The sequence below is a fragment of the Podarcis erhardii genome (genome assembly GCF_964252035.2).
Source record: "Podarcis erhardii genome assembly, chromosome: 10".
Taxonomy (NCBI): Eukaryota; Metazoa; Chordata; class Lepidosauria; order Squamata; family Lacertidae; genus Podarcis; species Podarcis erhardii.
In genome coordinates, this window is record NC_138500.1 from 57,451,215 (window position 1) to 57,469,294 (window position 18,080).

Sequence of the window (18,080 nt, forward strand, 5' to 3'; positions counted from 1 at the left end):
AGATCATAGGATGCTGATGCTCTAAGGATGTAATTATTCAAGTGTTTTAAATAAATTAGAACTTTTTAATATGTGAGAAGTATAGCTGTAATCATGTGATCTCAGGAACATGGACCCGAGCTTGAATCAACCTTGTTGCTAATATTTTGAAACACGTATTCTTGATATATTTATGGCTTGCTTAGATTTACATACAAGCGTGTCGCTTTTTCAGCTGACATGAAGCCAAGTTACCAAATAACCTGCTGAAATCAGTTGCCATAATCCATTTAAGACCACATTGGCATATTCACTAGAGGTTGTATAATTTATTTCCCTTTCAGTATGTCTCGCACCAACCTCTCTCTTGAACATAAATTAATAACATAAGTTGTGGGTTCAGTAGAACCCCTTTGGGAGACCTCCAGAGAGTTCAGGTGTTGGAATCAATGCCAGCATGATTAACTCAACATAAACTGTACTACTCCAACTAAACTAGGTGCTCATTTTTTGTTCCCTATTGAATCTTCTCTGTTGTGACTTGCAGTGGTATAAATAACATTATCACGCTATGATTTAAAGGGCACCTGCCAACCTGGCATTCTTTTGAAATCAGTCCAGACATTTCAAAGGTTCCTTCTTGATTCCCTTGTATAAATGAGGGTGCCCCTCCCCAAAAAGAAATATAATTTGTTTGCCTGCCTCTCATTCTAAGTGTCCGATATTTTTGACAACTTCCAAAGTTTTGTCAGCTTTCATCTTTGAATAAAGCATTGGAAATTCTGCAGTTCTGCAAGTGCCTGTAAGGAACCTTCCAAAGCCACACACTCTGAATAAAATCCTCGGAGTATCTTATGCGGAGCTAAAGTAAATGTGAGTGGCTGACCTTTGGCCACTCCATTTTACAAGGCAATATTAATGCCGCCTTTGATCACAAGACATTAGCCCTCCCTTGCATACTGCATACGTCCTGCATTCATCCCTGCAAGAGATCAGGGGTTGTTTTAAACATTAAACAAAATAAAATAACGTTTTTGGTCATATTTTCATTAGCTGAATTGAAGGCAAAGATGCATTTAATCAGCCTGCAATGAAAGCAAAGATTATGGCATGTTGCTTAAATACCTGCAACATCCGCAAGAAATGAACAAGAAAATCCCTGTTCAATTTTCTTATGACACTCGGGCGACGGCAATAGCAGTTGGTTCAGGAATCTGGAATTTGCCTGCGAAGGCTTGTGCAAATTGTCATGCCTTATGGTAGAAGCCTTTGATAGTACTGTTGGTGGTTGCTGTTCCAATGTTGTGTAAATCCTGGGCTCAGAGGTTCCATACGGACCTGACAGAGTCACCAATGGAAAGCGCATGGTTGTGATGCTTCTGTATATGAAGCTGTCTTGTTCCAAGGCAGGAGATCGGTTCACCCTTTCTCGCTATTGTCTGTGCTGCACCTGTAGTAGCCCTCCAAGGTTTCAGTCAGAATTTTCCCGAAGCCTATTTGGAACTGCAGGGGATCGAACCTGCAACCTTCTACATGCAAAACACATCCATTGTGCTATCATTTAGGGATGGGGGAGAAATTCAATTTGGTCCATATTTAAAGGCAACTATCTTACTCACATTTCCGTTGAATGTCTTTAGGTACTGTTTTTGTTTTCTCATGTATTCTTGTGTCTTTATATGTGAACTGCCCTATGATCCTCAGATGCAGAGCTGTATAGAAATTTAAAACAAAACAAAACAAAACAAAACAAAACACTATCATCCTTCGAAATGCACACTATACTGAATTTTGCAATACAGCTATCTAGCCAAGTACATGTACAAAAGTGCATAAACTGTGGTAAAGAATCCTTAGAAATGCATATATTCGTGACAATGACATACAAAAAATGTATTATTTTAGGGGAAAATTGCTTTGCAAAATTGGTATATTAGGCAAAGTTGCAAACCACCATGTGTAAAAAGGTAAATGGACCCCTGACCATTAGGTCCAGTCGTGGCCGACTCTGGGGTTGTGGCGCTCATCTCGCTTTATTGGCGAAGGGAGCTGGCATACAGCTTCCGGGTCACGTGGCCAGCATGACTAAGCCGCTTCTGGCAAACCAGAGCAGCGCACGGAAACACCGTTTACCTTCCCACTGGAGTGGTACCTATTTATCTACTTGCACTTTGATGTCCTTTCGAACTGCTAGGTGGGCAAGAGCAGGGACTGAGCAACGGGAGCTCACCCCATCGCAGGGATTCAAACCACCGACCTTCTGATCGGCAAGTCCTAGGCTCTGTGGTTTAACGCACAGCGCCACCCACGTCCCTTTTATTTTATAATTTATTCTATAATTTGTATTTTAGTACAAATTGACGCAGATAACATGAGGAATTTTCATGATAACTTTTTAAAATTGCAAACTGATGTGGAAATGTTGAAAACTGATCTTAAGATTCTGAAAGCAAGAAGCTGAATGAAACTATGACTGAGAGACTTGTGCATCCCCAGAAGAAGAAAAAGTCCATATTTGCAGAGTTGGGATTATGTATGTTTGATTTTTGGTCATGTTTCAGAGCCAGCTAAGTCTGACAGCAGGAACCAGGAAAGAACAGCTTCCCTTGCAACATTCTCTTAACTGGGGAGTTCTTAATATTGTATTGTCCAATGTATTTTATATGTGATATTACAAAATAACGGCTGGGTGTTAACAAATCGTATCTGCACATTTTAATACAGGATTGTGGCACACTCATTCATCCTGAAGAACCCTGTGGCTTGCAACCTCTCTCTGCTGTCTACCTGTCAGCCATTTCAGAGCCGCAGTTGAAAACATGTGAAATGGGAGACACAAAAGGTTTGTTCCTGACATATTTCATACAGGTTCAGAAAGGCATCCTGTTCCACTAGAATGCAGGTTATTTTGCTACAGGGAGCCACATTAAGCGAAAAAGATCAAGAATGAACCATGAACTTTGAATGCTGATGACACAGCTAGGTTAGGTCAAAACTCTGTGTGCTTCTTGAGAAACAAATGTCTGTTGGATATATAACAATATTTTAATATTGCTAAAAAGTGCATAATTCCTTACTACTCCTAGATATTCCTATACCCATTATTATCAAGAAATAAGCTCCCTTGATCACAATGGGTTTTAGCTCCTGAGTCAACATGCATAGGATACTGATGGAAATGAGCTGGTGAAAAAGACTTTTAAAATAGTATTAAAGGAAAGAAGACTCTCTCCTTTCATGGTGGCAGCTTAAGATGGGCAAAGCTTTATACAGAATGAGGAAGGCTTTTCTTTAGATACTACAGTGGCAAAACCCTAATCTCCTAAGGAACCAGGAGAGGCAAGTGTTGACAGCAGGAACTTTGTTCAACACTTGTCTAGTGTTGTATAAATTAATTATAAAAATTATAACTTTGCAATGTTTAGAGAAGGGATCGAAAATCTGTGATGGAGCTCAAGCCTTTCATGGGCAGGTTCTCAGGTTCATTCTTCAGTATCTCTAGTTGAAAGGATCAGGTAGCAGGTGATATGAAAAACCTAGGCCTGTTTCCCAAACTTGGGTCTCCAGCTGTTTTTGGACTACAACTCCCATCACCCCTAGCTAGCAGGACCAGTGGTCAGGGATGATGGGAAACCTTGGTCTAGATGGACAAACGATCTGACCTGGTATAAAGTAGGTTTAAGTTCCCACTGGGTGACCCCATGGCCAGTCACCATCTTTGAGCCTAACCTAACCCACAAGGCTGTTGTGAGGAGAAAATGGTGTGTGTGTGGGGGGGGGGGGGTAATCTACACAGCCTTGAGCTCCTGGGAGGAAAGGCAGATACAGAAATAAGATTCTTGCGTTATTCTGCCAAGCTTAAAGGTTGTCACATTGAGGTCTTGTCTGGCAGTCAGTGACCAGGCGGTAGGAAGAAATCTTGTCCTAGTCACACACGCCTCCTCCTAGTAACAGCGAATACAAGTGTGTTTAACAAAAGCCCAGATGAAAACCAAAGTGTGGTTATGTTCTGTTTTTAGGACAATGGATCGTGCCCTGTCTGAGTTGTTCCGACAACAGAACCTGTGATTGGAGGCAGATAACATGGCAGCCGCACAATTGTCAATATCCCATTGTGAACAAACCAGAGCTGCAACAATGTGTAAAAAACAAAAAGGTAGGTTGTAAATTTGGAACAGGAAAGCTGAAAAGGGATTCAGCTTATCTCAGCGCCGAATACATTGTCCTGACATTCTTCGGCATAAGTTTGCACATGAATATACGCTATTAATATATTAAAGTAGCCTTGATTTACTTCAGAATTATCTCCCTGTGACCGTTGCGCTTTCATTTCTAGTTGGCCTTGACTTGACAGTATTCAGGCATTGAATGAAATACAGTGGTACCTTGGGTTACAGATGCTTTGAGTTACAGACTCTGCTAACCCAGAAATAGTACCTCGGGTTAAGAAATTTGCTTCAGGATGAGAACCAAAATCGCGCGGTGGCAGCGGGAGGCCCCATTAGCTAAAGTGGTAACTCCGGTTAAGAACAGTTTCAGGTTGAGAACGGACCTCCAGAACGAATTACGTTCTTAACCCGAGGTACCACTGTAGGTCCCAGTCACACATTAAGATGTGACATGTTTGAGATGAAGACTAAAACACAACATACAGTGGTACCTTGGTTCTCAAACGTAATCCGTTCCGGAAGTCTGTTCCAAAACCAAAGCGTTCCAAAACCAAGGCATGCTTTCCCATAGAAAGTAATGCAAAATGGATTAATCCGTTCCAGACTTCTAAAAACAACCCCTAAAACAGCAATTTAACATGAATTTTACTATCTAACGAAACCATTGATCCATAAAATGGAAGCAATAAACAATGTACTGCAGTCACACAATCAAGCAATCAATAGCTGAACTGGGTTCCACATAGTCACACACAAAAAGAGCCGCAAAAAACAAAAACACAAAATAAATAGCAAAAACAGACAGACCTCAGCGTAACACCCAAAAGGGAAGTGAGGCACTCAAATCGGAAGCGTAACACTCAAAACGGAGGACGTTCGGCTTATGAAAAAAGTTCATAAACACTTCCGGGTTTTCAGTGTTTGGGTTCCAGGTTGTTTGAGTGCCAAGGTGTTTGAGAACCAAGGTACCACTGTATTATGGTTGGAGAATAGACACACTTTGCATGCACTCTGTTTCTTTTGCTGGGTATCTAATGCATGGCATTGCTTCTGCCTAATCTTAACAAATCTCCCTTCTTTCACATTCTTGTGCAGGTCTCAGGCGGACCTCACTAGACTGACTTTTCTTGTAGTGAACATTCTAAGATGGTTGCTTGGAAATTCTTAATAGGCATGGCTTGACTGTCTAACATTTGACAGAGATCTGTGGCTCAGGTACAATAGCCGGTGGCACAAGTTTTACAAGTAAGTAAAAAAAAAAAAAAAGTACAGATTTTGCTATATGTTATCCAAATTAAGGAACACTTAAACCCAGCTGTAGGAAAAGGAGCTTTTCTTAAGGAAAGCTGGTTGTGGAGCCTCTCCTGGGACCCTGCAGGATCACTTGCTAAGGAGAGGAAAAGTGATTCCTAAAGGAATCCCACTTACAGAGCACCCTATAGGTGCACAGCCCTATACAAACTTCCAGGCTTGCAAGTGGATCCCAGGATTGCAAACATTTTTATTTTTTTCTGGAAGCAAATATAACACGGAAATTAGCACTAAACTTGCATATTATTCCGCTAGATTTCTAGAAGTGGCTTTTACATCACGTGAAAGCTGGAATATAACACACAAATTAACACACAAATTAATGCTGTCCAATGAATGCTTGGTCCAATGGGAGCCATTAAATGTGTCCAGGGACTCAGCTATACAGCTGCAAATAAAACATTTTAAATGCGCTGTAAAGTGTGATATACAAATGTGACACTAGATGGCGAGAGTGAGCTATGCCAAATTCAACATATTTTTCAAAACTTGTTTAAAAAGCATTTTCACAGCGGTTTTTTTAATATGTGTGTAGATTCCACCCAGGAGTGTAGTTTCAGTCTATCTCTAATAGGTGCTATTGCCTTCATCTGAACCACTCCCCCCCCCCCATTTCCATGCATGTGACTTTGTGCTTGAATTATTTCTGTCAGTACTAACTCAAGATCACCTGTGGTGAAATGAAAGCCATGGATTGGCTGAGACATGAAAAGGGGAAATATATAAATTCCCCAAAGTATTTTTTTTAAAGAGGGTCTATATAGATTAATGGTGTGTTAGCAAAGTTAATCAGTCATATGTGGAGTCTGAAAGGAATTCCGGGTTGAGAAGTTCTTTGCTCACTTCCTTTCATATTATATGCAGCAGTTTGTCTTTGAAGCCCTTATTAACGCAAACTATGTGAAGGCTATATTGCATTTGTTAAATTGTATCCATTTGGGAAATGACATGAGCTTAACAGTGTTGGGGGGGGGAATGTGAAAACCAAATAAAAATGGTTTAATTAGTTTTACATCTGTGTCACAAAACCTCATATAAGTTTATGGTTAATTAACTTTTACCGTAATAGTTCAGTGATGTGCTGAAGCATAAAACTTTAATTATTGTACACGTCAACTTTTGAGAAAAAGTTGAAGTGAGGAACAGGTCATGAATAATAAGTAGTTGTTCAGATAACTAGGTATACCTAATTGCACAATTACATTTTAAGTGAAAGGTGATGAAGCATACATATTATTTATTATGGTAAGAAAGCAATTCACATTTTACTGCTGTAATAAAACGCCCTCAGCGATGTATTATATAAGAACACGAAATATTAAAAAGACAATATTTACTAACGGTCTTACAATACACCTGTTTAAACAGGAACTTGTATACTTTTACCTAAAGGAGCATTTTAGAGTTAAAGGTGCAATCTAAAACATACTTACCTGGGAGAAAGTTTGAACTCAGTAGGACCTACTTCTGAGTAGATGCGGTTAGATTCTGCTGTAAATCTCTTAACTGTGCCTGATTTATGATACCTGTCTAATTAATTCCATGATTTAATCCCATTTTATAGACATAATGAGATATTTCCATGCTTGGTCCTTGCAGCAAAAAGCACAGACTTCCTTCTACACTAGGCAACTGTCAAATAGTTTAAATTTTAGCTTGTGGTCATTTTCCAACAGAGCTGTCCAGTGCTATAATGCTGGGCAATATCTTGACCAAGACCATAATTATCGCACATTCTTTAGTTGAAATTGAATGGTAATTAATTGCCATTCTTTCCCACTTGCTTTGTGTTAAGGGCAAAGCACAGTTACAGATCACAAAACACGTGAAGAGCCCTAGCTCGGTTGGGCGGGGGGAATAACTCAACAACAGAGTATCTGCTCTGCTTGCTGAAAATCAGAAGTTCAATCTCTGTGTAGGACTGGGAAAAACTCCAGCCTGAAAGCTTGGCAGGCCAATCCCAGACTATGTAGACTTGGGACTCAGCTATACAGCTGCAAATAAAACGTTTTAAATGTGCTTTATGGCACTGTGGGTTAAACCACAGAGCCTAGGACTTGTCAATCAGAAGGTCAGCGGTTTGAATCCCCGCGACGGAGTGAGCTCCTGTTGCTCGGTCCCAGCTCCTGCCAACCTAGCAGTTTGAAAGCACGTCAAAGTGCAAGTAGATAAATAGGTACCGCTCCAGCGGGAAGGTAAATGGCATTTCCATGCACTGCTCTGGTTCGCCAGAAGCGGCTTAGTCATGCTGGCCACATGACCTGGAAGCTGTACACCGGCTCCCTCGACCAATAAAGCGAGATGAGCGCCGCAACCCCAGAGTCGGCCACGACTGGACCTAATGGTCGGGGTCCCTTTACCTTTATGTGCAATATACAACGCAACACTAGATGGCGATGGTGAGCCTTATGGAAAATTAAATGTATTTTTTAAAAATGCTGCTTCTTTTTTTTTAAAAAAATAGCATTTTCATAATGGTTTTCATATGTGTGTAGATTACACTTTGGTATAAGTCAGTTTCCTGTCTTTCTACATAACATGGATGCTTCTAGCGACTTGTTAGCCTTGCCAGAATTAGAAGTGGAACACAAATACCTACAAATACCTGCAGCAGGCAGGTTGATGTCGTTTATATGTGGTGTATTTCCCCCTAAGTATTTGAAAGTACCTGATCAATGTTGTCCACTTGTAACGGGGTACTGCTTTTTGTTGTTGGCTTCCTACAGATGTTAGTATTGGTTTCATGGTGTCATTGCGTTTTGTCCCTTTAATGATTTTCTACGCGCAAACGGCCCGGAGGTTATTTATGACAACCGGTGGTGTAGAAATTCATTGACTATAAGAAAACAAATAAATAGCCTCTCGGCTGAGCAAAAGCGCTTCGATTTAAGCTGCTTTCGTTCCGCAGATGCCTGCAAACTTGAGAACATGAAATGCTGCGATATGCTTTTTCGCCCTTAAAGGTTCTTTTCATTGGCGATTCCACCAACAGAGGGATGATGTATTACTTAATAGAGAGAGTGAACGAGACTCTCCAAGAATGGCAAAAGGCTCATGACATGAAGTTCTATCATAACGTGAACAACAGGGACACTTTTATCAGCTACTCCTATTACCCCCAGTTTTGGATTGACGTAAAGCAAAGACCAACCTTTGAAGAGGCTCTCAAGCAGCTGCTACTCAGGTATGATAGAGCGTCTGTTTCCCAAGGTATCGTTTTTGACAGCGATTCACTTGATTTCCTTGCATCCAGTGTCTCTATGCCAGCATTTTCTAGCCCATCGGTAGGCAATCTAAGGCCTGGGGGCTGGATCCAGCCCAATCGCCTTCTAAATCCGGCCCTCGGACGGTCCAGGAATCAGCATGTTTTTACATGAGTAGAATGTATGCTTTTATTTAAAATGCATCACTGGGTTATTTGTGGGGCATAGGAATTCACTCATTATTATTTTTTCAAAATATAGTCCGGCCCCCCACAAGGTCTGAGGGGCAGTGGACTGGCTCCCTGCTGAAAAAGTTTGCTGACCCCTGCTCTAGCCACAAGAGGGAAGGAATTTGTGAGAGGTTCTGAGTCCCTTGGAGACGTTTTAGTCAATTATTGTATTGATGAGAAGGAATTACTACTTAGGGTGCCAACTATAGGGGGCAGAAGGGGCTTTGGCCCCCTCAATATTTGTGGGCAGGGAGCTGAGCCCCCCAATTTTTTTTGAGGGGGCCACCATCCTCTGACACCAGGCGAGCATGGGCAAGCATTGGCGTATATCCACGGGATGTTCGGAGGGTGAAGATCACCCTCCATGCACCCCATCCCCCACTGCCAACACAAGAGCGTTGGTGGGACACATCACATGATGCTGAGACCCCTCAATGGGCAGGCAAGTTGGCAGTCCTGATTACTTAATGCAGAGCTTCAGTAACTGCCTCTAAGGTAAAGGTAAAGGTACCCCTGACCGTTAGGTCCAGTCGCGGACAACTCTGGGGTTGCGCACTCATCTCGCTTTACTGGCTGAGGGAGCTGGCGTTTGTCCGCAGACAGCTTCCAGGTCATGTGGCAAGCATGACTAAGCCACTTCTGGCAAACCAGAGCAGCACACGGAAACACCGTTTACCTTCCCGCCGGAGCGGTACCTATTTATCTACTTGCACTTTGATGTGCTTTCGAACTGCTAGGTGGGCAGGAGCTGGGACCGAGCAACGGGAGCTCACCCCATCATGGGGATTCAAACCGCTGACCTTCTGATCGGCAAGCCCTAGGCTCTGTGGTTTAGACCACAGCGCCACCCGCGTCTCTAGGTCTATATTATTAATTTTTTTTATTGAATTTATATTCTGCCCTATACCTGGGAGTCTCAGGGCTGTTCACAGAAAAGATCATGACATATATAATCAGAATAAAAACAACAACCCAATAACACCCTCCCCACAGAAGAGAGCCCAATTTTAGAAGGGCATAGAATGTAAATCAAATCAGCCAAAGGCCTGGTTAAAAAGGAATGTTTTTGCCTGGCGCTTAAAGGTGTATAATGTAGGCTCCAGGCAAACTTCCCTAAGGAGAGCATTCCACAGATGGGGAGCCACTGCAGAACAGGCCCGTTCTCATGTTGCCACCCTCTGGACCTCTCGAGCAGGAGACACATGAAGGAGGGCCTCAGAAAGTGATCTCAGGGTCCAGGTAGATTCATATGGAAACGGGCGGTCCTTGAGGTATTGCGGTCCTGAGCTGTACATCACACTCTGCCTCTTAGTGATGTATCATCTGACACAGATTATTTCTTCTTCTTCATGCCCCCTTTATGTCAGTAGTATTCCATGGGTATTTTTGCACACTGAGCAAAAGAGAAGATTGTGAAGAGGTCACCCTATAACCTCCTTCGAATTCCAGTCCAATGCTGATATCTTGGCACAATGCTGAAATTCTCTTCCCTGACAATATGTGTGTGTGTGTGCTGCCTTTGCCAAATATATATCTAGATTTGTGCAAAATGAAAATGAGAAAAAGTATAACTACTTAATATGTCTCTAATTTCTTTAAGCTTATGTAACTTTAAATGACATCAGCCATTTGTGGCCAGGAATGGCCTGTAGGGTTGGCTGAAGTCAGTGCTTGCCATCTGTTCTGATTCTGCGGCAGGGTATATTTTGCAGTTTTGGCTTTCTTCTTTATTCCAGATCACAGCCGCTAGAGAACACAGACCAGACTATATTAGTTGTCGGTGGTGTCCAATGGCTCAATTTCAACCACTTACATATTATTCAAAAAGTGCTGAAGCGGTAAGTGTCCACGCTACAGTCTTTCGTTGCTGTTCTTGCACCAAACTGTAAAATAACTTCCACTTCAATTCACATGATGAGTTCTCCATGCCTAGAAGGTTTTCCGGCAGTCATCGGCACAGAGCCCATTCTTCCAGAGGATTTCAATACCTTTCCTAGTGCTCTGTGCAGTGGTAGAGCATGGGGGGAGGCCATAGGAGCGGTTGCCCTGGGCGCAAAATTGTTAGGGGTGCAAAATTTCAACACCCTGTGCTGCCTCAATACAACTGTGTGCTTCAGTTGAAAATGGGTTTCTACATGCGAACCGGGAAGTGACCTCTTCTAGGGTTGCCATATTTCAAACGGTGAAAATCTGGTGAGAAAAGTTGTTGAGCTCTTTTTTTGCCCAAAGTTGTTGGACGTTGCTGCAGGCTGCAGTATTCTGGGAAAATCAGGACATATGCCAACCTTCCCTCTCCAGACAACAGAACAACTCTTCTTTTATCAGCTCTAGGGCTGTGATCTGCTGGGTGATGGCGATGCCGTTAGACAGTGGAATGTGCATACGTACCCCCTTCATGTGGCCCGGGCACTGGCAACCCATGCTATGTCACTGTCTCCATCTCTGTCCTCTTGCAAGCTTCATTTTTAGCCTGTGAATTATGGAATGACATGCATTTCTTTTGTATTAGGGCATGTTTGTTTGTTTTTTTAAAAAATATTTTTATTAGACAATTTCAGCAGAACAAATTATCAATCCAAATAATCAATTACATTATTTTCCCCCTTTTTATCCCTCCCTCTCCCCCTCACCAAAGACTTCCCTCAGCTCCCCTCTCTGATTTCTTTGCACATATTATTCTCTGCATGTTAAAGTTTGTACCTTATCTGTCATATATTCTATTAATAAATTTGTGGATGTTTATTCAAAACCTGCCAAGGAGTCCATGTCATTTTGTTGTTTTTTTAAATACCTTGTAAAAAGTTCCCAGTCTTCCTTGAAGTTACAATTGTCTTTCTCACATAGTTTATGTGTCAATTTTCCAACTCTGCATAACTCATCAGTTTTTTGTATTAGGGCATGTTTTCATTTGTCAGTGCTTTGCTACTATCGTAAGCCATTTTGAGCTCACTTTGGTTGCTGGGAAGGTGTCACACAAATACCAGACAGATTAAAATGAAAAAAAAAACCCTACTCACCAAAATGAGCTACAATTCACTGACAAAACATGATCCGGAATGTATCGTGGTGATAGCCAAGGGCTCGCGAACCCTGTGCTAAACTTTTGATAGCTCATATTCTCAGTATCAAACTGGCTGCTCCCAGAAAAAACAAACAGACATCATTTTATCTGATTCTGCATTGTATGGGACATTATACGAAACGGAGACAAAAGTAAGAGGTGCTTATGGTACGTCAGTTTTATATATCTGTAAATAAAATGTGTGTGTTTTATTTCATTTGATCCACAGGGCGAATCTGTCAAATATCCTGGTAGTGATAAAATCCCTGGGAATGGGCTTTCACCTGCCAGTGGATGGAGTGCATTTCTTGTCACCAGTAGGTTACATTTTTTTCTCCGTTAGGATGGGTTTGCAATTTTCTTTTGCGTGGACAGGCGGAGTCCCCAGATCCCGAGCACCCCCCCCCCATCATGTGGAATAACGACTCAAGACAACGTGCTATGGGATTAAATTGGCCACAACTTTATTATATTTCAGATGTGGGTAGACTTTGGCTTAGGCATTGGGCGTTATCCCTCCCCAGTCCCCAACCGGGGATCTAGGGAACATCAGGGTTATCCAGTGGGGGGGGGGGGATGGGCCGGCTCTGGAGAACATATGTTCAAGCAGAGATGGCCGCCCCCGTTATGCCGCCGCAGGGGAGAGCAATGACGACCTTTCGGCGTACGGTCAAAGCCTCCCTTCAGAAACCCCTTTAACGGGGAACCCTGGTATCGCCGCTGCAAAGAGGAAGATAGACTAAAGGATTCCGCCCAAGGCCTGATACCGCCAAAGTTGTGACATTTTGCTACGGGAAAGGCAAAACCTGCCAATGCAGGGGAATTCCTTTCCGGCCCTTTAACAGCGACCTTGATGTAGCAGCGCCCGCATACCTGTGAAGAAAAGTTAACCTGCAAAATAAGACTTAACTGAGGGTGGGTAGGGTGGGAGAAGCTCTGGAGCCAAGTGAGGATTCCCAGGAAAGATCCTCCCTCTATTGTGTGGGCATGTAGCCCCTCCCCTACCTGGCCTGGTCTCCTTAGCAACGCTTCCTCCAGGTGGGATTGGACAACTGACTGAGGTAGGCGGAGATCTCTAGGTATCCCACCTGGGGGAAGGCGAAGCCAAGCCTGTGTTGATGGAGCCGCTCCCGATCCCCGTTTTATGCGGGGAGCGGTCATTGTTGACACGTTGCTCCTCAGAAGTATGGTGGGTCATGTTCCTGTCGAGCACAGCTGCTATGCCCGTACAACATTATATTTTGCCAGGTTATGTTTTATGCCTCATCCTAAACACGTAGAATTGTAGAACTGTAGAGTTGGAAGGGACCACGAGGGTCATCTAGTCCAATGCAATGCAGGAATCTTTTTGCCCAATGTGGGGCTTGAACCCACAACCTTGAGATTAAGAGTCTCCTGCTCTACTTACTGAGCTAGATGGTGCTGCATGTTTTGGTATTACTAATACAGCGGTACCTTGGTTGTTGGACGGCTTGGCTCTCGAACAAATCAGCTCCCATACACTGCAAACCTGGAAGTGAGTGTTCCGGTTTGTGAACCTTTTTCGGAAGCCGAACGTCCAACATGGCTTCTGCGGCTTCCTGCAGCCAATCAGAAGCCGCGCCTTGGTTTTTGAATGGTTTCGGGAGTCGAAAGGACCCCGGAACGGATTAAGTTTGACAACCAAGGTACCACTGTACCTTTATTTTATTTTATTTTATTTTTAACTGTATATCTTATATCATTATTGTTTTAAAATAGATAAATTTATGCCAGGAAAGCAAACAAACCAACAGACAAACATACAATCAGATAAACAAACATACAGTCAAATAAACAAACTATAAATTCACAAACAGACAGTAGCAGCACTGTACCTTAATTTTAATGAGGCTCCCTAAATTGGCTTTAAATCTAAACACTTGGCCAGAAGGGGTTAGTGTTTGGCCTGGTTTGGAAGCCCTTTCCCTTAAATCCTGTTGAGCAACCCCTCTATGAATATTCAGTGATTAAAGAAATGTACTTTGCACCCGTCTAGAGGCCCGTTCATATTTTCTGACATCAAGTGTTTCAGAGTTGAGCCTTGGCATTGAAAACAGGTTCTAGGGATAGTTTGTATCCACAATTTAAGCCCCTTCATCCATTCTGTCAACCACCAAAATAAAAACATGTTTATACTGTACCATACAATTATTATCATCTATGGCTTTCAGGCTATGTACCATCTATGCATTTGTTACTGTAGAACAGCTTTATATACCAAATGTATTAAATCTATTCTCCCAGGCTTTTGGCTAATTAAACAGACTGTGGCCTTTTAAACTGTCGGGGGTGGGTATGGCTTTCATTTGTTACTATGGTATGTATTTTTGTGTTTTTATGTTGTAAACCATCCTGTGATCATCGGATGAAGAAATCAATCATTCAAATAAATAAAATAAAAAAATAAAAAAATAAAAATCAACCAAATAAATAACATAATAAAATAATAAAAATAAAAATAAAAAATTAGAAAATTGTTTAAATGCATGCAATGTGGTATGGTAGAATTCTGTTTCTAGTCCCAAACTGCCACACTGGAGCACAGCACTTTTTGCACCTTCTCATTTGTGCACATCTGTAAGTTTGGGGTTCAGTTATTTTAAAAGGTGTGACATCTAAGGGACACAATATTTCCCCCTCTGTTCCTCTCTTTTGAAGAAATACATGTTTGAGCTTAACTATTTGCTGGGGGAAACACTGATCAAATAACTCAAGAATTAAGGTTATCTTTTCTCCAGCCCAACACCTGTACATAATATCCATATGCTTACTGTCCCAATGATAACATGTCTTGATTTAACCAAAAGCTGGATAAATGAGATAATATGAGATGACTTGATTTCAATTGCAGGCCGAAGTGCGAGATCTGTGGAAGGAAAACCAAGCTATTTTGAACACTGCAAAGCAATATGGCTTCGAAGTGGTTGATACTTTTATTATTACCATGGGACGGTACAAGGAGTTTTTGCAAGGGAAGTGTGGGTGCCATTTTCACGAGGTAATTGCTTGTCATTTAATCCTTGACGCTAACCAAGGGTGCCCATGCCAAAGCAAGATTGGGGAGCAATAAGGGGGGGGGGCTAAACAAGGCCACAACATTACAGTGGTACCTCGGGTTAAGTACTTAATTCATTCCAGAGGTCTGTTCTTAACCTGAAACTGTTCTTAACCTGAAGCACCACTTTAGCTAATGGGGCCTCCTGCTGCTGCCGCGCCTCAGGAGCACGATTTCTGTTCTCATCCTGAGGTAAAGTTCTTAACCCAAGGTACTATTTCTGGGTTAGCAGAGTCTGTAACCTGAAGCGTATGTAACCTGAAGCATATGTAACCCGAGGTACCACTGTATTGTGAATAGAGCATCTCTAGTTTGCCATGGCCTTCGGACGTCCCAACTGCTGTCTGAACTAACCCTAAGCTGCTTTTGTGGATCCCGCTAGCAAGCTGGGAGCATGGACATTGGCTTTGCCCCACCCTGCACCCCAACTGGGGCAGATGTTTTTCAGCACCCATCCAGGAGCCTCATGGTTCCTTCCTGCTCCCTGCTGGGACGGTGGTGCCGAGGGGCCTTGAGCCAATTAGAGGGCTATATTTTGTCAAGTGAGAGATTTACCTAGACAGCATCTTAAAAAGCAGAAACATCACCTTGCCAAGAAAGGTCCGTATTGTTAAAGCTATGGTTTTCCCAGTACTGATGTATGGAAGTGAGAGCTGGACCATAAAGAAGGCTGATCGCCGAAGAATTGATGCTTTTGAATTATGGTGCTGGAGGAGACTCTTGAGAGTCCCATGGACTGCAAGAAGATCAAACCTATCCATTCTTAAGGAAATCAGCCCTGAGTGCTCACTGGAAGGACAGATCCTGAAGCTGAGACTCCAATACTTTGGCCACCTCATGAGAAGAGAAGACTCCCTGGAAAAGACCCTGATGCTGGGAAAGATGGAGGGCACAAGGAGAAGGGGGTGACAGAGGACAAGATGGTTGGACAGTGTTCTCGAAGCTACCAGCATGAGTTTGACCAAACTGCGGGAGGCAGTGGAAGACAGGAGTGCCTGGTGTGCTCTGGTCCATGGGGTCACGAAGAGTCGGACACGACTAAACGACTAAACAACAACATTTTGTCAAGCTTTGGTGCAAAGATTTGCAATGCAAGCACACCAAAGCAACCCACACTAGGGCTTCAGACGTTATGCTGCATCCCTAAATGCACTTACTAGTAAGCCCCATTGACTTTCCCATGAGTAAGCACGCATAGAAATGCAGAATGAGGGACCAGGGATGGAGAGTTTGTGCTTGTGCCCTCCATGGGATAGCTTGTGCTCACTGAACTGAGAAGGTGCATTGAGAGATTCTGTCAGCACCGGGCTGATCTGTATCTTGAGCTGCAGATCCCTACAGCAGACCTCTCTATCCGCATGCATTTGCACACTTCTTTCCCTCGGCAGGTGCTAATCGCAAAGAGATTTGAGATTTCCCCAAAGATACCATTTAAAGTACATTAAGCAACCTCTCTGCGTACATTACAGCACTTTGCTTGCAATCAGAAATAGCCGGTGGGCAGTTCCCCCTTGTAATTTTATCTGGTCTTTTATGGCCCTGCTAAATATTAAACCAGGTAAAATGTCGTTCCAGCAGTTTTACTCAGGGAGAAAAGAATAATGCTTTCAAGGGCAGATATGACAAACTTCAGGGTGACATATCCGTATTGGATTTGGTTCATACTTCTACGCAGTATAACGTGCTCCATAATGAAGACCTTAATTATGCTAGATGGCACCAAATTGGTCATGGAACCTGACCTCTTGGGGGTGGGGGTCAGTTTATTGTGGCAAACTGTGCTCCTGGCCCTCAAACCATGTCTGGAGAATAGAACATTCCCTCAAGAAGACAAAAGTTGGCCATCTCTTAAACTGCCATTTAGCCCATCTAAAAGACATGGAAAGTACCTTCGACATTTAAGGCTGATCCTCCGATATTTTTGAGGAATGCCTTTCCATCTGCGCAAGTTAGAATACCCATTGCCAGCTGATCACCTCTATCCTGCTAAGCCCCATGTTGTCACCCCCAAAGCTGCTCCTGAGAGTTTGGGGGCCCTCTGGAGCAGTATGGGAGAAAGCACAGGGTTGCTTTCAAAATCTGGACACAAAAGTTTGAGCTTCAGGCAAAGTTGTTGAAATTTGCCAAAATCTACACGTCCGACATGGGCTGCCATACGTTTGGGTTTCACCAGACATTTCAGTGATTTCTACCAGGACGCTGTTTATGAGGGATGAATACCAGCTATGTCTGGGAAATGTAGATTGGACCCTGATTTGTGCTAGTGGAAGCCCTTTTTTGCTGAGGCAAGCGTCTCCATTGGATACAAACCTCAGAGTTAACATATCATGGAACCACTCTGCTTCTTAGAGGAGCCTCAATGGGATAGCACTTCAAAGCACATCAACATATTGTTTTGTCTGGAGCTGATGCGCTGAAATGAAAGGAAGAGGAGAAGCAGCTGCGTCAGCTGGTTTGGTTTCAGGTGTTTGACTTCAACCAGAATGATCCCTGCTGTGAAAAGCAGGACGGTGCACTCAGAGATTATCAGTCATGGAGCATTTCAAAATGAAACAGTTGAAGAATTAGAGGAGGCAGGTCAATCTGCAGTCACGTCAAAACGCTCAAGTTGCTCAGAAGTGAAAAGCGATAGCGGCAGCAGGTCTCTGAGCCCTGAAGCTCAAGCAATGCTACTTGACAACACGGGCGATGACGTTCCATGCATCAAAATTATCACGAACTGTTTTGTAGATGGCGGTGTGTGGAGACTCTGCGGCTGAGAGCTCCCTGGAGGGGAGTCAGGGTTTGTTAGGACGAATTATTTATAGCCGATATGAAATGCTGTTATATACTAAGCTTGGATCCTAGAACAATAGGCAGGTGGGATCCTAAAATGCAACAACTGATTGGCTTGCAGGAGAAGACCAATCAGGCTCCAGAAAGAAGTTAATCAGCCTATGAGGCTAATCCAAAATAAAGCAGAAATAGAATCTAGCTATCCCTCCGCAATTCATCCATAGCTTAAATGGGTGCTGCATTCTGTTACCCTGAAGCACCCGTGTGAAAGTTTCA

At 42.9% G+C, this 18,080-nt stretch overlaps 1 protein-coding gene across 1 annotated transcript in view; it reads left to right on the forward strand.

Moving 5' to 3' along the window:
- CPED1 (cadherin like and PC-esterase domain containing 1) overlaps positions 1-18,080 on the forward strand; it is a gene marked incomplete at its 5' end in the record, with an annotated part of 117,460 nt that overhangs the window by 93,171 nt on the left and 6,209 nt on the right. The window contains 6 exons of the mRNA XM_081877864.1: positions 2,704-2,821; positions 3,999-4,135; positions 8,423-8,643; positions 10,629-10,730; positions 12,183-12,270; positions 14,826-14,972. Coding sequence (XP_081733990.1) covers positions 2,704-2,821; positions 3,999-4,135; positions 8,423-8,643; positions 10,629-10,730; positions 12,183-12,270; positions 14,826-14,972 — 813 coding nt within the window. The remainder of the gene's footprint in view (positions 1-2,703; positions 2,822-3,998; positions 4,136-8,422; positions 8,644-10,628; positions 10,731-12,182; positions 12,271-14,825; positions 14,973-18,080) is intronic.